The sequence below is a fragment of the Babylonia areolata genome, chromosome 5 (assembly GCF_041734735.1).
Source record: "Babylonia areolata isolate BAREFJ2019XMU chromosome 5, ASM4173473v1, whole genome shotgun sequence".
In the NCBI taxonomy this organism is placed as follows: Eukaryota; Metazoa; Mollusca; class Gastropoda; order Neogastropoda; family Buccinidae; genus Babylonia; species Babylonia areolata.
Genome location: NC_134880.1, coordinates 43047309 through 43066950, shown reverse-complemented (window position 1 = coordinate 43066950; position 19642 = coordinate 43047309). Strand labels below are relative to the sequence as shown.

Genomic DNA, 19642 nt, shown 5'->3' with positions numbered 1-19642 from the left:
TTCATCAAGTTTGTATCATCTTTTTTTTTATATTTCTGTAACTTATTCACTGCCACATACATTGTTTAATGTACTTTGAGCCACAAAGTAAGCATTATATACCTGCATTTTCTTTCATCATTATTATTATCATTATCATTATTATTATTCTTGTTATTATTATTTTCATTACTATTAAAGTATTATCATTATCATTAATACATGATTATTATCATTATCATAAAAGAGGGAAAGGAAGTCAGTGACCTTGGCCTTGCCATCGTCGTGCACCAGAACGTTGCGGGCAGCCAGATCTCTGTGCACAAGGTTCTTACTCTCCAGGTATTCCATCGCCGCACACGTGTCCCTGTCCCCACATACAGTTATTATAGATGTGTCCCTGTCCCCCTATACATATGTCCCTGTCACCACACACAGTTACTATACACGTGTCCCTTTCCCCACATCCAACACACAGTTACTATACATGTGTCCCTGTCACCACATCCAACACACAGTTACTACACGTGTCTCTGTCACCACATCCAACACACAGTTACTATGCATGTGTCCCTGTCCTTACATCCAACACACAGTCATTACACACATGTTCCTGTTACCACATCCAACACACAATCACAACACACATGTTCCTGTCACTACAGCCACTACACATGTGTCCCTGTCACCACATCCAACACACACATTCACAACACACACGTTCCTGTCACTACAGTCACTACACATGTGTCCCTGTCACCACATCCAACACACACAATCACGACACACGTATTCCTGTCCCCACATACAACACACAGTCACTACACATATTCCTGTTACCACATCCAACACACACAGTCACTACACATATGTGTCCCTATCACCACATCTAACATACACAATCACTACACACGTATTCCAGTCACTACAGTCACTACACATGTGACCCTTTCATGACACACAGTCACTACACACCCTGCTCTCTGCACCTTCTTTTTATCACAACAATACATGTATGTGAGTGAGAGAGAGAGAGAAAGTGTGTGTGTGTGTGTGTGACTGAAGCCTCTCACACACACACACACACACAGGATACCGCGGCAAGAGTGATCTGGTCTCGCTTGGTGATGACACTACACCCCAGCCCCTCCTCCGCACACACACACACACGCACAGAGGACACTAACGTTGCCAAGTTGATCTGGTCTCTCTTGGTGATGGCACTACACTCTCCCTCAACACACAAACACACAGTCACACACACTGAGGACACTAACGTAGCAACACTGATCCGGTCTCTCTTGGTGATGACACTACGCCTCCCTTCCAAACACACCCACACACACCGGACATTTACATGGCAAAGTTGATCTGGTCTCTCTTGATGATGACACTACACCTCCCTTCCACACACACACACACACACACACACACACACACACACACTCACTCACTCACACACACAGAGGACAGCAATGTGATAAAGTTGATCAGGTCTCTCTTGGTGATGACACTACACCTCCACTCCACACACACACACACACACACACACAGAGGACACTAATGTGGCAAAGTTGATCTGGTCTCTCTTGGTGATGACACTATGCCTCCCTTCCACACACACACACACACACACACACACAGAGGACACCAATGTGATAAAGTTGATCAGGTCTCTCTTGGTGATGACACTACACCTCCACTCCACACACACACACACACACACACACACACACAGAGGACACTAATGTGGCAAAGTTGATCTGGTCTCTCTTGGTGATGACACTACACCTCCACTCCACACACACACACACACACACACACACAGAGGACACTAACGTGGCAAAGTTGATCTGGTCTCTCTTGGTGATGACACTACGGCCCCGGGAGCGCAGGTACTCCACCAGGTTGCCCTTGCCCATGAACTCTGTCACCAGGAAGATGGTCTCCCCCAACACCACGCCGATCAGACGCACCAGGTTGTCATGACGTAGTGACCTGACCCCCACACATACAATCATTAAACTGAAACTGGTTTTACAGAGCAACATACTGCAGAGAAAAGGTAAATATCAATCAGTGCAATACAACTCAGAGTAAAACTGTGTTACCCATTGCAACACAGCGCTGGTCCTTGCCTGTACCAAAGCTGGGACCTCTTCCTTGCTGACTAGATGTGCAGGCCACAAGGCTACCACCACTCCATGGTCACACACAAAACACTGGGGCCTGGGTTTGTGTCCCCCTACACTTTGTACTTAATGAAATAAAACAAACTGATGTACGGAGCAACTGGGTAAAAGAACCCAAACAAAGGATATACTTGTTTTTGCTCGCATGCAAACATACACATACACACATATCCTTTGCACATCCTTTGAAGAGACATATAACTGAAGCACAAATGAAACCACAAACATGTGCAGAGAGTGTGAACACCTACGTCATGACAGAAGCCTCTTGCAGAAAGGACTGCTCTCCCCTGTCTTTGTCTTTCAACTGTTTGATGGCCACCGGCTGTCCTTTGTACATTCCTTTGTACACATCTGAAAGTCAATCACACATCACTGGTGACATTCTCACAACATCCACTGTACATTTCATTACATAAATGACAGTGACTGGCTGTCCTTTGTACACTGCTTTCTGCACATCTCAAAGACACTGATGGCATTCCCAAAAGATGCAATACACATATACTGATATTGCAACAAATTTCTTTATTCATTTATCTACTTATTTAAGTATTTGTTCATTCATATACAAGCTGACCCCCACTCTTCACTATCTCCTGACTCCTGTGTGCCCTTTGTCCCCTATTCACTGTCCCCTTTCTTTCCCTGTCCCCTACTCACTGTCCCCTTTTCTTTCCATGTCCCACCCCCCTTTTCACTGTCCGCTTTCTTTCCCTGTCCCCCCCCCACCCCACCCATACACTGCCCCATACTCACTGTCCCCTTTCTTTCTCTGTCCCACCCCCCCATACTCACTGTCCCCTTTCTTTCTCTGTCCCACCCCCCTATACACCGTCCCCTTTCTTTCCCTGTCCACCCCCACACCCCCCCATTACACTGCCCCCTACTCACTGTCCCCTTTCTTTCTCTCTGTCCCACCCCCCCCTATACACTGTCCCCTTTCTTTCCCTGTCTCAGCCCCCCCCCCCCCCAAACTGTCCCCTATTCACTGATCCCTTTTCTTCACTGTCCCTTTTCTTTCCCTGTCCCACCCCCCATTTCACTGTCCCTTTTCTTTCCCTTCCCACCCCCCTTTTCACTGTCCCTTTTCTTTTCACTGTCCCTTTTCTTTCCCTGTCCCCTTTTCACTGTCCCTTTCCTTTCCCAGTCCCACCCCCGTTTTCACTGTCCCTTTTCTTTTCACTGTCCCACCCCCCATTTCACTGTCCCTTTTCTTTCCCTGTCCCACCCCCCCCCCCTTTTCACTGTCCCTTTTCTTTCCCTTCCCACCCCCCTTTTCACTGTCCCTTTTCTTTTCACTGTCCCTTTTCTTTCCCTGTCCCCTTTTCACTGTCCCTTTCCTTTCCCAGTCCCACCCCCGTTTTCACTGTCCCTTTTCTTTCCCTGTCCCCCCCCCTTTTCACTGTCCCCTTTCTTTCCCTGTCCCCCACCCCTTTTCACTGTCCCTTTTCTTTCCCTGTCCCACCCTTTTCACTGTCCCTTTTCTTTCTCTGTCCCACCCCCCTTTTCACTGTCCCTTTTCTTTCCCTGTCCCACCCCCCTTTTCACTGTCCCTTTTCTTTCCCTGTCCCAACTCCGTTTTCACTGTCCCTTTTCTTTCCCTGTCCCACCCTTTTCACTGTCCCCTTTTCTTTCCCTGTCCCACCCCCCCTTTTCACTGTCCCTTTTCTTTCCCTGCCCCCCCCCCTTTTCACTGTCCCTTTTCTTTCCCTGTCCCCCCCCCCTTTTCACTGTCCCCTTTCTTTCCCCTGTCCCACCCCCCTTTTCACTGTCCCTTTTCTTTCCCTGTCCCACCCCCCTTTTCACTGTCCCCTTTCTTTCCCTGTCCCACCCCCCTTTTCACTGTCCCTTTTCTTTCCCTGTCCCACCCCCCTTTTCATTGTCCCTTTTATTTCCCTGTCCCCCCCCCCTTTTCACTGTCCCTTTTCTTTCCCCTGTCCCACCCCCCTTTTCACTGTCCCCTTTCTTTCCCTGTCCCACCCCCCTTTTCACTGTCCCTTTTCTTTTCACTGTCCCTTTTCTTTTCACTGTCCCTTTTCTTTCCCTGTCCCACCCCCCTTTTCACTGTCCCCTTTCTTTCCCTGTCCCACCCCCCTTTTCACTGTCCCTTTTCTTTCCCTGTCCCCTTTCCACTGTCCCTTTTCTTTCCCAGTCCCACCCCCGTTTTCACTGTCCCTTTTCTTTCCCTGTCCCTTTTTCACTGTCCCCTTTCTTTCCCTGTCCCCCCCTTTCCACTGTCCCCTTTCTTTCCCTGTCCCCCACCCCCTTTCCACTGTCCCCTTTCTTTCCCTGCCCCCCCCCCTTTTCACTGTCCCTTTTCTTTCCCTGTCCCACCCCCCTTTCCACTGTCTCTTTTCTTTCCCTGTCCCACCCCCCCTTTTCACTGTCCTCTATTCATTGTTCCCTTTTCATTCCCTGTCCCACCACCCTATTCCATGCTCCCTATTGACTGCCCCCTTTTCTCCCCTCTTTCCCTTCCCCTGCCCCCTTTTCTTTCCATGTTCCCCTTCCCTGTGGAATGTTCCCCTTCTATGTCCCCTTTTCATTCCCTGTTCCCCTTTTCCTTCTATGTTCCCTTTCATTTGGACCCTTCTGTATCCACTTAATGCAACCCCTGAATTCACACATCCTAAATTCTTCCCCAACCCCCTTCCTCAACATGCCCCAACGGGCACAACAACTAAGTGGTTAATGCATTTGAATACTGGGTTCGAGTCCTGGTCGTGTAGACTGGTGGGTGAAGGATAGAAATTATTCCCATCCCCCATGTCATTAGATGTGCAGACCTGCTTTAACGTCTGAGCCTACTTCCTGTGTCTGCACATGCTGCAAATAATATGCACGAAAAAATATCCCGTGATCCATGTCAGTTTTCTGTATGTTATGGAAGCGTAAACAAACGCAGCATGCACACTCGTGAAAACAGAGTATGGCTGCCTCAATGGTGGGGTAAAAATGGTCATGCATATAAAACACCACTCGTTTGTATTGACTGAAAAAGAATAAAAACTTTGCAAGAAAAAAAAAAAGACCACTCATACATAACAAGTAGATGTTAAAGTTGCAGCCAACAATCACAGGAGGCCCCAATCCCCAATGTGTATTGTCTTGCACTCTATTGTTCTGCATTCTATTGTGCTGTATTGTGCTGAACTGTATTACTCTTTTACTCTTTGCCGCAACAGATTTCTCTATGTGAAATTGGGGCTGCTCTCCCATGGGAGCACTACAGTGAGTGCACAACTTTTTTCCCCTTCACACAAGTGTATTTTTGTTTTACTATCAAAGACAATGAGCGCACAACTTTTCCCCCTTCATACAAGTGTATTTGTTTTACTATCAAAGACAATGAGCGCACACCTTTTTTTTCCCTTCATACAAGTGTATTTGTTTTATTATCAAAGTGGATTTTTCTACAGAGTTTTCCCAGGGTTGACTCTACTGTCAACTTGGATTCTTTAACATGCACTAACTGCATGCAACAAATGGGAGCTCCGTTCATCGACCCATCCAAATGAGTAGTGTCCAGGCCACCACTCGAGGTGTAGTGGATGGGGAGAAAATACTGGCAAGTGTGGGATTCGATCCTGCACCCTCACATTCTCTCGCTTCCTAGGCAGACTGACTACCACAAGGCCACCCCTGCAGTCCCAGAGCGCTCACCCCCAAAGTCCCCCTTGCCGATGGGTTCCCCCACTGCCAGGTCCTGTCTGGGGATGACCCAGCCACCAGACTTGAACTCCTGCAGGCTGACCGTGCCAAAGCTGCCCCCCTTCTTGGTCACCGGCCGTGTCAGCTGGGTGCACAGGCCATCCGCGTCTGCCAGGTAGTGCTGGAACAGACAGGTGTATGGTCAGGTGAAAACGTTAACTCACCCTCCCTATCTGCCCCTCACAGTTAGAAGTGTGGAGAATGAATTCATTCATTCATTCATTTTCATTTCCCAAAATTGGAAATATAAGCACACTGGCCAACTTATGTATAGGCCATTGTTTTGAGAGACACATAAGCATATACATGTATATTCTATATTCATACTTAATACATGATTAAGAAAAATGCAGAGTGAATCTGAGGGAAACAATGTCACTCACACATTCACAAACTGAGAGCAAGTTACACACTAAACAATAAATTTTACACTCACACACACCTAAAATTAATACTGCACATGAGACATAGCTATCAGCAGCTTAAACACTGCACTCTCTCCATATTTACCTAACTTAACAAAACATGAACTCCCCTTCCATGTCTGCCGGGCAGTGGGGGAGTGTGGGAGGGTGTGTGTGTGGGGAGGGGGCATATGTCACTACAACTTGCTGTATGCCCTGCACTCTCTATAACCTAGGTTACTATAAAAAAAACAAGAGAGGCAAGGCCTTCAAGACTCACTTGTGATACACTTTAAAAAAAATCCAAGCTTTTTATGTATTGAGTATAATTTCAAAATGTAATGTTTAAGATGAGAAAGATCAGTTTAAAGCAAATTAACTCCCCTAGCATTAATTACAGAGTAATTTCCCTTTTTTACTATCTGCACCAAAACGTTTGCAAAATAAATAAAACTTCCATGCTTAGCAAAAGAAGTTCCTGTTTGAACAAAAAATGATAATAATGACTGCTCTAGTTGTTGGGTCAGAATATCAGATCAAAGTGCCAAGTTTAGAGAATACAAAAAATATAAATATAACAGTAAATGCAGTTTGCATATAATTAGGCTTCGTTCTTTATTTTTTTGTGCCCATCCCAGAGGTGCAATATTGTTTTAAACAAGATGACTGGAAAGAACTGAATTTTTCCTATTTTTATGCCAAATTTGGTGTCAACTGACAAAGTAGTTGCAGAGAAAATGTTAAAGTTTACCACGGACACACAGACACACACACAGACAACCGAACACCGGGTTAAAACATAGACTCACTTTGTTTACACAAGTGAGTCAATAATAATAATAATTATAAATATTAAAAAAATAAAAATATATATATATCTAAAAGCACACACATCAGCTACCCTTCCCCTTTCTTTTTTTTTTCTTTTTTTTTTTTTTTAATTTCTATTTCTTATTACGAAGAATCTTTACAGTCATTTTATGAAAGAAGTGTTGCTCACCTGCACCTACTTTTGTCCACTGTAATATTGTTTGGTTTCATTTCAAAATATCAAACAGCATCATTATTTTCTCTTCTTCTGCCTTTCCCCCCTGCCCCAAAGAGATGAGAGTACCCTGAAAGTTAAAGTCCTACAGTGGTAAACCAGTGCCACAACTTCAGCCAGTTCCAGGGATTACCATACATGTACCTGAGATTAACTAGCAAAGACTCTCAAAATTATTCACTTCTGAGGACAAACTGCAGTGTATACTCACTTAACAAACTGGTGTTGCTGCTGAAAAATACCTGTGAATTTAGAATATTAAAAGGTGAACCCAGATTGTGACACAACATTGCTGACACAACTTCCCTCCACCTCAAGCTTCTTGCAATGTAACAAAGTATCAAGTCAGTCATATGTTCATTCGACTCCAGAGTTTCTGGAAAAAATTAAAAGCATGTATCTTCCCTTCCCTTTGTTTCTGTAAAAACTGAATCATGTTCCATGTTTTGCTTAGCCAGTTTGCGTTTTGCTTTTTGAATTTCAAAATTCAGCATGAAGAGTTTTTGATCTTTGAAGGTTGCTCTAAGCAGTGTGGGCCAGGTTCCTTTTATCACTGCTGATCAGAGGCAAGGACCATGCCACACCAAAGGCCTAACCCATGCCCTACTGTCATCATCACGAAGACCATTCCACTACAACTACAAGTGTGCAACCCATGCCCTATTGTCATGATCACAGAGACCATGCCACAAAGTGTGCAACCCATGCCCTACTGTCATGATCACAGAGACCATGCCACAAAGTGTGTAACCCATGCCCTATTGTCATGATCACAGAGACCATGCCACAAAGTGTGTAACCCATGCCCTACTGTCATGATCACAGAGACCATGCCACAAAGTGTGTAACCCATGCCCTATTGTCATGAGTAACATAAAAAAAAGAACATGCATCAAACATAACTGCATCATGATGCTTTCACATTCACTTTTCATGCTCTATTATACCTACAGAAGATATGAATCTTAAAAAAAAAAAAAAAAAAATCTAAAAATCACAATAAATGCCTGGTCAACTGCCCAAATCATCTGTCTCAGACTGAATAAAGCATCACTGCAATACAAATCAATTTTTTCACAATGATGCACATATCAATTCAAGTTTCAAGGAGGCTTCAAAGCATGCAGACTTATCCAAATACACTACACCATGTATGCTTTTTTTTCTTCTTTTTTATGAATTTATGAAAGATGCCTGGCCAATGCACTGATCCTATGTACTGGTCAGACCTTTAAAGCCTATCACACACACACACACACACACACACACACACACAAGAGAACTGCACAAGTCATTTGTGTCACATCCAACTGAACATGTTCTCCACTTGACTCAAACACCAATACTAATAATCACAGTCACACGCCACATTTCAAAGAAAACCATGATGCATACATTTACAAATGCACAGTTATGTGATGCACACATTTACAGATGCATAGTTTTTTTCAGTTAATGATAATGTTTGTTTTTTTTGTTGTTGTTTTTTTGTTTTTTATTCACAACAACACTTGCCCAGTGGTCAAGCTGAGCACAACCCCAAACATGTCTTCTACACCCAGTCCACTGTGAACCACAGCAGCCTGTTGATTGTGCAACATACAACCATGTACACAGTGAACCACAGCATCCTGTCCACTGTGAATCATAGCATCCTGTCCACTGTGAATCATAGCATCATGTCCACTGTGAACCACAGCAGCCTGCTGATTGTGAAACACAGAACCTTGTACAGAGTGAACCAAGCATCCTGTCCATTGGTAACCACAGCACCCTGTCCACTGTGAATCATAGCATCCTGTCCACTGTGAATCATAGCAGCCTGCTGATTGTGCAACATACAACCATGTACACAGTGAACCAAAGCATCCTGTCCACTGTGAATCATAGCATCATGTCCACTGTGAACCACAGCAGCCTGCTGATTGCGAAACGCAGAACCTTGTACAGAGTGAACCAAGCATCCTGTCCACTGGTAACCACAGCACCCTGTCCACTGTGAATCATATCAATGTCAACCATAACATCACAACCATTCTGAACCAAAGCATCCTGTATACTGTGAACCATAGCATCGTGAACCATAGCATCAAGGTCAGCCTGAACCAAAGTATCCTGTCTACTGTGAACATTCTGTCCACTGTGAACCATAGCATCACAGCCATTCTGAACCACAGCATTCTGTCCTCTGTAAAGTGAATCACAGCAACCTGTCCACTGTGAACCACAGCATTCTGTCTACTGTGAACCATATCAATGTGAACCACAGCATCACAGCCATTCTGAACTATAGCATCTTGTACATTGTGAAGTTGACCACAGCAACCTGTCCACTGTGAACCACAGCATCCTGTTCACTGTGAACCATATCAATGTGAACCAAAGCACCCTGTCCACTGTGAACTATGGCATCCTGACATCCAGCAGTCAGGTAGTTTCACTGAATCAAACATCCATGATCAGTGTTCAGCATTTTGATGATTTGACTGAATGAAACAACGTTCTGAGGGTGTCATGGAATGAAGTACTCAGACAGCGGTGCCAGAATCACGTTACATGTGGTGACGGACACAACAACAGAGACGACTGAAGCATGTGACATGGCTGACAGGACAGGACAGCTGCAAAGCACAACTCCCATCCCCACCAAAGAAATGCAGTGCCAGACAACTTCACAATCCACACAGACAGGGGGTTGAAGGGGAGAGGGGCGAGACAAAAGCACAGTGACCACCCCTGTGTTCACAGACAAGGGGTGACAGACCACTGCATCACATCAAGAGGCAAAGCCTTCATGGCTCATATGTGGCTCGTTCCTGATGAACAACAACAGAAAATGTTGGGTGGTGTGGAGCAGACACGGGTAGGAGGAGGCAGTTACTAGCAGTTAAATAACTGATCCTAATAATATTTTAGCTCAACATCAGAAAGGAGTGCTTGTCCAGCTGAAAGTTGTGTGCTGGAAACAGAACAAAAATTTTCTATGTTAAGCAGCCCACATCGATCATCAGTTTTCTGCTTTATGATCATAATATAGATCTGTCAAAGTTTCAAACTTTTCCAGTCTTCATTATGACTTTCCGGTTTTGAAAGATCATAACAAAATCACCAGACATATCCTTGGGCATAATGTACACGATAATCTTTCAAGTCCAGTTCTTGTGACAAATAATGTCTGGCTGATCGAACGTGTTATACTTCTGTGAACATTACAGTCATGATGTCTTTTCCGTGACTCAAGTCAGGATGACCTGAGGTGTGTACAGGAATAAAGTCACTGACTGTAATTTCAAGCATTTTCGAACCTCTTTTAGCACTACATCTTCAGCAAGAAAGCCAAAAAAATGGCAGCTCATTGTCAGATTCTGTGAAAATGGAAACTGCAAATGATCACTCAAAATGATTGCTAAGTTTGCCTCAAACGGAAATTGACAGTGGAAAAAACACCACATGGGTGAATGTACAGTACAAAGCACAAGAGCCTTTCAATGCCTTGAGTCTTACCTTATGTTTTAGATGAGTGAGATCCATTTGGAACAATTACTCCCCTTAGTATATTCAGACTGATGTCCAATTACTTGGCAGAAGTTTGCTGCTCATGGCACCTGTATGTAACTTCCATGCTTAGCAGAAGAAGTTCCTATTTGAAATAAAAATGATGAAGCTGCCATTAATCAGTGTGTCAGTATGTTAGATAAAGTGCTAAGTTTTGTGAATAAAAAATAAAAATGTAACAGTAACCTGAATGTGGAAACAGTTCGACTTATTTATAGTATTTTCTGGCCTTGCCAGAAGTGCATCCTCATTGTAATTCAAAGGCGTGGAAAGAGCTGATTTTTTCACATAATCAACCAAATTTGGTTTCAACAGATTATTTCCAGAGAAAATGAATTTGTTTAAGTTTACCACCAGCACACACACATACATGTATACACAGACAAAATAAACACAGGATTATTACATAAACCTGCATTGTGTGTGAACACACATGAGCCAACAAAAGGCCACTGACAGAAAATATAAATAGTGACAGACAACCAATATGTTGCTGACGAAAGCCTTCAAGATAAAACAAGTCTGTGTCCACAAACAAAAGGCGTAAAGCATATCCATATCCACCAAAAACCTAAAAAGAACATGTAGATGGCATTGTGTTCAAAAACAAAAAAAGTTTCAAAGCAGATGTGTGTCCACAAAAAAGCTGACTGATGACCAGCATCCTTGGCAGAGGAATGATAAGAAACCATCAGGCCCCGTGACCCTATCCACAACAACGCTGCAGGACAGAAAGAAAAATGTGGCACGTGACAAAAGACAGCAGAGATGGGCGGAACAGGACGGAAACATCAAGTCAAACTGGGAAGCAATGGAACAGAACGACTGTTGGCTGGACAGAGAAACAACGGCAGAAGAAGAGAAAAAGTGACAGAAACAGCGGCAGCAACACCGGCAGCAGAGTGCGGTGACAGCGCAAAGCACGGCTCAGCGGGCCAACAGAGCACAGGTTACCTGCACCAGCTCTTCCAGATTGGCAAAGAAAATGTCATCATCGATTGTGAAGCGGTTGTCCCTGTGTTTGATACGGTAGTGCTCCACCCCGCCCCTGTAGCTCATCGACAGGGTGTAGTCGCCAGGGTGACGTGTGCTTTGCCGGATCAGGAACAAGCCATCCATGGGAGGCTGCAGAAGCTGCTCCGTTTCCTCGCGGGAAATCTGAACATGCAACCATCTAGAACAGAGAAGAAAGGAGGGTGACAAAGAGGTCAGGGGTTACCTTCACCAGGTCATCCAGGGTCCTAAAGAAGCCCTCTTCGTCGATGGTCAGCTGGTTTTCCCGGTAGAGAATACGATAGTGCTCCACCTTGTCCATGTGGCACACGCACAGCGTGTAGTCCCCCGGGTAGTTACTGCTTTCCCGAATCAGGAAGAGGCCGTCCTCCCGAGGCTTCAGCAGCTCCTCGGCTTCCTGACGTGTGATCTTACCATGAAACCATCTACAACACACACAACACACCCCCCTGCACTGGCCACATGCACAGCGTGTGATCTTACCATGAAACCATCTACTGCACGCACAGCACACCCCCTGCAGTGGTCTCATGCACATGCCCACACCCACAACCACTCCACCACCTTCCACTACTGCTAGGTCTGCTACACGAACAGCAGTGGTCCTGGATCAGTACAGCAATCTATTAACTTGTGTACCGCGTCAACAGCAAGTAAACAATCAGTTCCACTACTGCTACTTCTGCTACGGGTTCAGCAGAAGCCGTTCTGGATCAGTGCGGCAATCCATTAGCTTGTAAAACATGTCAACAACAAGTGAACTATCAATAAGGCTTTAACTTGTGCACCATGTCAACAACAAAGTGAACAAATGGTACAGTGATACATTGGCATGTAGAACACACAATAAATCAAAGAGTCAATCTTAGTATTTTAGTTTTCACAAATGTTGCTCTCTCTCTCTCTCTCTCTCACACACACACACACATACACACACACAGAGTCATTCAGGGACAAAAAGATATCTATTTTTACAAAATATGCATAGCTGGGTACAGGGTCCGAACAGGTTTTTCAGCTAGTGATGGACACAAGCTAATATAAACACATACAACCACTTACTCCGCTTGCCTAAACCATTAATCGGCCTGAATTCAGGCACTGAGGCAAAAACGTGAGCACCATGAGTACTTCACTAGCTGTTTAATGTTAACAATTCACAGTGGAAAGTCTTCTTCAGCTCCCCCCCACCCCACCCCATCTCCCACTGTGGGTGGGTGTCAGAGCAGAGTGTAAAGACAGGGCAGGAAGAGGTCAGTCTACAGAACAGCCCACAGTTTATGCCATCCCATGGGGGTTTGATTTGCTCTGTCTGCAAGCAGCAAGCAGAACTTGCTGTCCACATCCCGAGTTCCTGTTACACCTGATATAAACTGTCATTTTGCTGCAGATCATAATGTGGTGGTGTTCTGGTGGTGTCAGTGTGGTGATAGTTCCACATCATAATGTGGTGTTCTGGTGGTGTAAATGTGGTGTTAGTTCCACATCATAATGTGGTGGTGTTCTGGTGGTGTTAGATAGTTCCACATCATAATGTGGTGGTGTTCTGGTGGTGTCAGTGTGGTGTTAGTTCCACATCATAATGTGGTGTTCTGGTGGTGCAAGTGTGGTGTTAGATAGTTCCACATCATAATGTAGTGGTGTTCTGGTGGTGTCTGTAGTGTTAAATAGTTCCACATCATAATGTAGTGGTGTTCTGGTGGTGTCAGTGTAGTGTTAAATAGTTCCACATCATAATGTGGTGTTCTGGCGGTGTCAGTGTGGTATTAGATAGTTCCACATCATAATGTGGTGGTGTTCTGGTGGTGTCATTGTAGTGTTAGTTCCACATCATAATGCGGTGGTGTTCTGGTGGTGTCAGTGTGGTGTTAGTTCCACATCATAATGTGGTGGTGTTCTGGTGGTATGAGTGTAGTGTTAGATAGTTCCACATCATAATGCGGTCGTGTTCTGGTGGTGTCAGCGTAGTGTTAGATAGTTCATCTTCATGCGGTGGTGTTCTGGTGGTGTCAGCGTAGCCCTACTTAGTGCCTACAATCCTGGGATAGTTATCCCCGTCAGCCTTATCAGCTGAGGTGGGTGTCCCTGTAAAAGCCCCGAGAGTAACTATGTACCCAGCTACCATCGCACAGGTTCTGGGAGGAGGGTGAGGAGACGGGTGTCATTTGTTCGAACACTCTCTGCCTCACATCCTGTGTCACTTAAGGGCACAGAGGGCTGGGTCAGGCTGTGATGGTAGAGCACAACTTATGCTGTCTGTCTCATACACATACCATGCTCTCTGTCTAATGCAAACACCATGCTCTCTGTCTCATGCATACACCATGCTCTCTGTCGCATGCAAACACCATGCTCTCTCTGTCTCATGCAATCACCATGCTCTCTGTCTCATGCAAACACCACGCTCTCTCTGTCACATGCATACACCATGCTCTCTGTCTCATGCATACACCATGCTCTCGGTCTCATGCATACACCATGCTCTCTCTGTCACATGCAAACACCATGCTCTCTCTGTCACATGCATACACCATGCTCTCTGTCTCATGCATACACCATGCTCTCTGTCTCATGCAAACACCATGCTCTCTTTGTCACATGCATACACCATGCTCTCTGTCTCATGCATACACCATGCTCTCTGTCTCATGCATACACCATGCTCTCTGTCTCATGCAAACACCATGCTCTCTCTGTCACATGCATACACCATGCTCTCTGTCTCATGCATACATCAAGCTCTCTCTGTCTCATGCATACACCAAGCTCTCTGTCACATGCATACACCATGCTCTCTGTCTCATGCATACATCAAGCTCTCTCTGTCTCATGCATACACCAAGCTCTCTGTCTCATGCATAAACCTGCTCTCTGTCTCAAGCATACGCCAAGCTCTCTGTCTCATGCATAAACCTGCTCTGTGTCTCAAGCATACACCAAGCTCTCTGTCTCATGCATACACTGGTGTCTCATACACACACCATGCTATCCCATGCATACACCATGCTCTCTCAGTCTCCTGCACACACCGAACCTTCAGTCTCAAGCATGCATCCTGACATTGTGCTCTCTTCCATATATACACCATGCTCTCTGTCTCATGCATATACCAAGCTCTCTGTCTCATGCAAACACCAAGCTCTCTGTCTCATGCATACACCATGCTCACTCAAGTCTCATACATCTCAAAATCTCTCTGTAAACTGCTTAATAAACACAGCCTGTTGCCCTTCCACCTCTCCCCTACCCCACCCCAAGACAGATGTACTTTTAAGGGATATTCACACACTGATTTGTCAGCTTGGCTCACAAACACACACGCACCTCAGTTCTGTTAGAAACGTTCTGGTCACAATATTTATCATGCTGTATAAAGACGGTTTGGGGGAGACACCGACATCAAAAAAGCACTTGACACGATCCATCTTCACCACCTTGACCATCATGCCATCTTTCTGTTAATAACACCGTTAGCAATGAACAGTTCTTAAGGCAATCTGCAAACATGCCGTTTGTCAGCAACAACAATCAGTCAACGACTACAACTCTTACACCCTCTGAAAACATAAACATGCCTTTATTTTGTGCGTGTTAAAGCAACACATCAGTCACCAGGGTATATCAACCACCTGAAAACATGCCATGTTTAGCAACACTGAGATGATGCCTCCACACAACCAGTCCATTCAGGGGAGAGAGGGGGTGGGAGTGACACTTGTAGCATGATTCCTGCAGACTGTTAATTCTGGAAGAGAGAAAAAAAACTGGTTATGAAAGCAGCACTCACACCCCGCCATTCCACACAGAAGATCACGATGCCAACAACAATCACATTTCAGGGTTCATACGGGTTTTTCATTTTTTTAAAATCTTTAAAACACAAATGGCCAAAGACATAAAGCTATCATGTCAGGATCCAGAATGGTACAGAATTCTGAGTGATGACTTATGCCCCTTGCATGAATAGTTGTCTGCTGCATGGATGAGAACAGCGAATTCAGTTAGAAAAAAAAACTTCCAGGGTCTGGGTTTTTTCCCCCATTATCATATCAGCTGGAACATTTTGCTGCAGTGCTTTACCAGTGACAGAAACAATGTACAAATCTTTGTTTGAGTAATACACAGACACAACATTAAAAACTGTAATGGACCTGGTTAATTCTTTTTAAGATATTAAATCAAAAACAATTACAGACCTAGGTCACATTTTCAAAGACTTTCTGGGATGGCTTTTTTTCATTTTACGAATTCTGAAAGATGTGTAGAACCTGCAGGAACCCTGTCAGTCAGCAAATACAACAGAGGCTTGCGAACACACACACACACACACACACAGATGCGGTTCACATGATCCAGGGGAACGGGTCATCAGCCCCGGATACCTGCACAAGATCAATCAGTGAGGGAAAGCTGCAGTCCCCCCCGTCCACCTCCAGGTAACAGTCACGCCGCAGGATGCGGTAGTGGTCGATGCGGCCCTGGATGGCCACTGACAGAGTGTAGTCCCCTTGGAAGTGAATGCTGTCACGCACTAAGAACACTCCATCCTCACAACAACGCAGCAGGTTCTCGGTGTCCTCACGGGAAATACGCCCGTGGTACCATCTGAAGAAAACCAGCACCCCTGACGTCACCTTCTCATCAACTGACATCCTTAGCATAACACCCTTCTGTGAGAAAACCAATACCCCTGCTGTCATCTAATCAACTAACAACCCTGGAATATCACCCTTCTGAAAAAGACAAACTTTAAACAATGAAAAGTGATGTAAATTAAATGACAAGGACACCAGCTGTCACCTAATCAACTAACAACCCTGGCATATTACCCTTCTGAAAAAGACAAAATTTACACAATGACAAGTGATGTAAATTAAACATCTTTCAGTACATAACTATTTTCCGATATAAACTATACATAACATTTTAATTTCAAAGCCATGTCTTCTCTTCAGCATTTTCTTGAGAAATTACCTTTCACATCATTTAAAAGATGGAATAAAATCTGAATGACAACCATAAACACTTCTCTCTCTCCTCTCCTTTGCCCTTCTTTTGTCCCTCACACTGCACACACACACACACACACACACACACACATAAATGCTTTATAGAACTATAAATTAGATTCTGGATTCTTTATAAGCACAGAAGAACTACAAATGTAAACTGCAAGCTAGTAGAGACCAAAAACCTGGTTAGACACAACTCAGACAAACAACAAATCTGTTTCATTATGCAGCTCTACTCATGATGTAATTAAATGCTAGCTTGCAGGTGGGTTTTTTTTTTTCTCTCATAAAAGTGACTCACAAAAATGAGAAAAAAAAAAAGTCAGAAACAGGAGAAAAGAGACCTAGACACCAAGAGAGGTGGAGAAAGAGCAAAGACACCGGACACAGGTGAATCAAATGGGGTAGAGGGGAGGGACACTCACGGCATGGCGTGAAGCATGACCACTTTGCGGGGCTGGACATAGTTGGCTGGTATCATGCCTTCCCGGCCATTGGAGTCACAGGCTCGGTACCAGTTACGATCCTGAAATACAGCATCAGGCAATGTGTATGCACACTGGCCACTGCAATTATACGCATCACTGATGGTCACCAATGCAGTAACATATATCATTTATGGCACCAGTGCAATCTTTTTTCTTCTTTTTTTTCAACCAATGCAATATCATGCATTATCTATGGACACCACTCCATCATATGCATCATTTACGGACACCACAGCAATCACATGTAACATTTGTAGACAGTTGCTATCCGTGAAAGAATCCTTGGAGACAACACTTATAAAAACAGATATATCAAAAGTTCTGTTCAGAGACAATATTATCTCAGAACAACAGATGATGATCAATTAAATGATATTTTGGTTTTGCAAACCACAGCAATCACATCAATTTTTTATACACATTACTTCAATAATCATGTTGAACAAACCTCTTCATTCTGTTATGACTCATGGCTTATAAAATACATCTATTTCTTAAGAATAGAATAGAATATGTCTTTAGGTGTACCAGGGTCACAAGGAATATTGGGGGAGATAGTACATAAAAGGTACAAACATAAGGTACAAACATAAATAGAAAATCATACACAAACACAGATATAGTAGAATTCAGGACACATACATGTGCCTATCAATATGAGAACTTGTATGCGCGCACACACGCACACGCACACACATTTAAACATAAGCTGCATATCACATATGGATGGAGCTGATGGCTAGATCTTCAGGTAAGTGGTTGTTGATTGCACAACTCTTTAATCATATTGGATTTGTTCTAGAGACAGGACATTGACTGCTTTGGGGAAAAAACTACTGGCGAAGCGATTGGTTTTTGTCCTTATACTTCCGTACATATGACCAGAGGGGAGCATCTCAAAAATCCCAAAAGATGGATGTGATTCATCCTGGCTGATTGATTTTGCTTTTTTGAGTAGCCGCTTATAATATGTCGTCTAGAAAAGGAAGATCAGCCCCGGTAATCTTGGTGGCAGTTTTTACAATTCTGTTTAGGGCTGCAACTTCTGCCTTGGAACTGTTTCCGTACCAAACAGTAATAATGAAGGTTAACACGCTTTCAATGACTGCTCGGTAGATAAAGTGATAATATTTAAAATAATCATAATAAGAGCTTACATACAATCTAATTGTCCATGCTGCAACACAAGCGTGCTGTTACTGTTTATGCCTTACATAGTTACAATGTCTCTGGACCTTGTAATTGGAATGAAATTCCTCTTTCGCTTCGTCAGGTCTCCACACTCAGCTCTTTCAAGTCTGGCCTTTAAACCCACCTCTTCCCAAAATAGCCTGCCTTCCCTGCCTCTTCCTTATCTTCAGGTTTTTTTTTCCAGTTTTAGAGTTATGCATGTTTTTGAATGACTGGTGCGAAAGCGCTTTGATTTGTCTCTGCCCAAGTTTCAGCGCTATATAAATATAATAATAAAAATAAAAATTCATCCCACTGCTCTACTACAACACAATATACATTAATCCCAGTCTCAACATTCATCCACTGCTCTGCTGCTATACAACACAATCCACTGAGGTAATATATTCTATGACATTCAACACTCATTTAAGTAATATGATGTATGATATTTACAGGCATTTGACAATTAAGGTGATACTCACTAAAGTAATATATTGTATGACATTTACCAGCATTTGACAGACAAGGTGACACTCTCTGAAATAAGTTGCATAACACTGACAGGCATTTGACAGTCAAGGATGACGCTAGACATTCACCAAGGTAACACGTTTGATGACATTACAGGCATTTGACTCCTCACTCACCGAGGTAATACACTGATTGTATGACATTTACAGGCATAATAACTAACAGTCAAGGTGACACTCACTGAGGTAATACGTTGTATGACTAGCAAGTCTCCTTTCAGGAAGGGCAAGTCCTCTGCTGAGCGGCCGTTGAAGTTATACTGAGCTATCACCTCCGTCCCCACTCCCCACTGGTCACTGGGCTGAAACATTACACACCACACCATGCCGCTGTCACTGACTCACTTTATCATACACCACACCACACAACTATCACTGACTCACTTTATCAGTGTTAACAAAGGTTAAGACGCTCAGCTGCCAATACAGGGAGACCACGAGGGTGTGGGTTCCTGCTCTCGCCCTTTCTCCCAAGTTTGACTTGAAAATTAAACTGAGCGTCTAGTCTTTTGGATGAGATGATAAACCGAGGTCCC

General features: G+C 44.0%; 1 protein-coding gene across 4 annotated transcripts in view; it reads right to left on the bottom strand.

Annotated features, from left to right (window-relative positions):
• Positions 1-19642, bottom strand: part of LOC143282082 (tyrosine-protein kinase CSK-like) — a 32868-nt gene that overhangs the window by 7449 nt on the left and 5777 nt on the right. For 3 of the 4 annotated variants that reach the window (XM_076587546.1, XM_076587545.1, XM_076587547.1), the window contains exons 3-9: positions 19289-19408; positions 17341-17441; positions 16286-16508; positions 5838-6006; positions 2423-2525; positions 1819-1977; positions 247-346 (exon numbers count right to left, since the gene is read on the bottom strand). In XM_076587546.1, coding sequence (XP_076443661.1) covers positions 247-346; positions 1819-1977; positions 2423-2525; positions 5838-6006; positions 16286-16508; positions 17341-17441; positions 19289-19408 — 975 coding nt within the window. Of the gene's footprint in view, positions 1-246; positions 347-1818; positions 1978-2422; positions 2526-5837; positions 6007-12108; positions 12329-16285; positions 16509-17340; positions 17442-19288; positions 19409-19642 lie in introns of all 4 variants that reach the window. The other variant, XM_076587548.1, reaches the window with a different exon arrangement.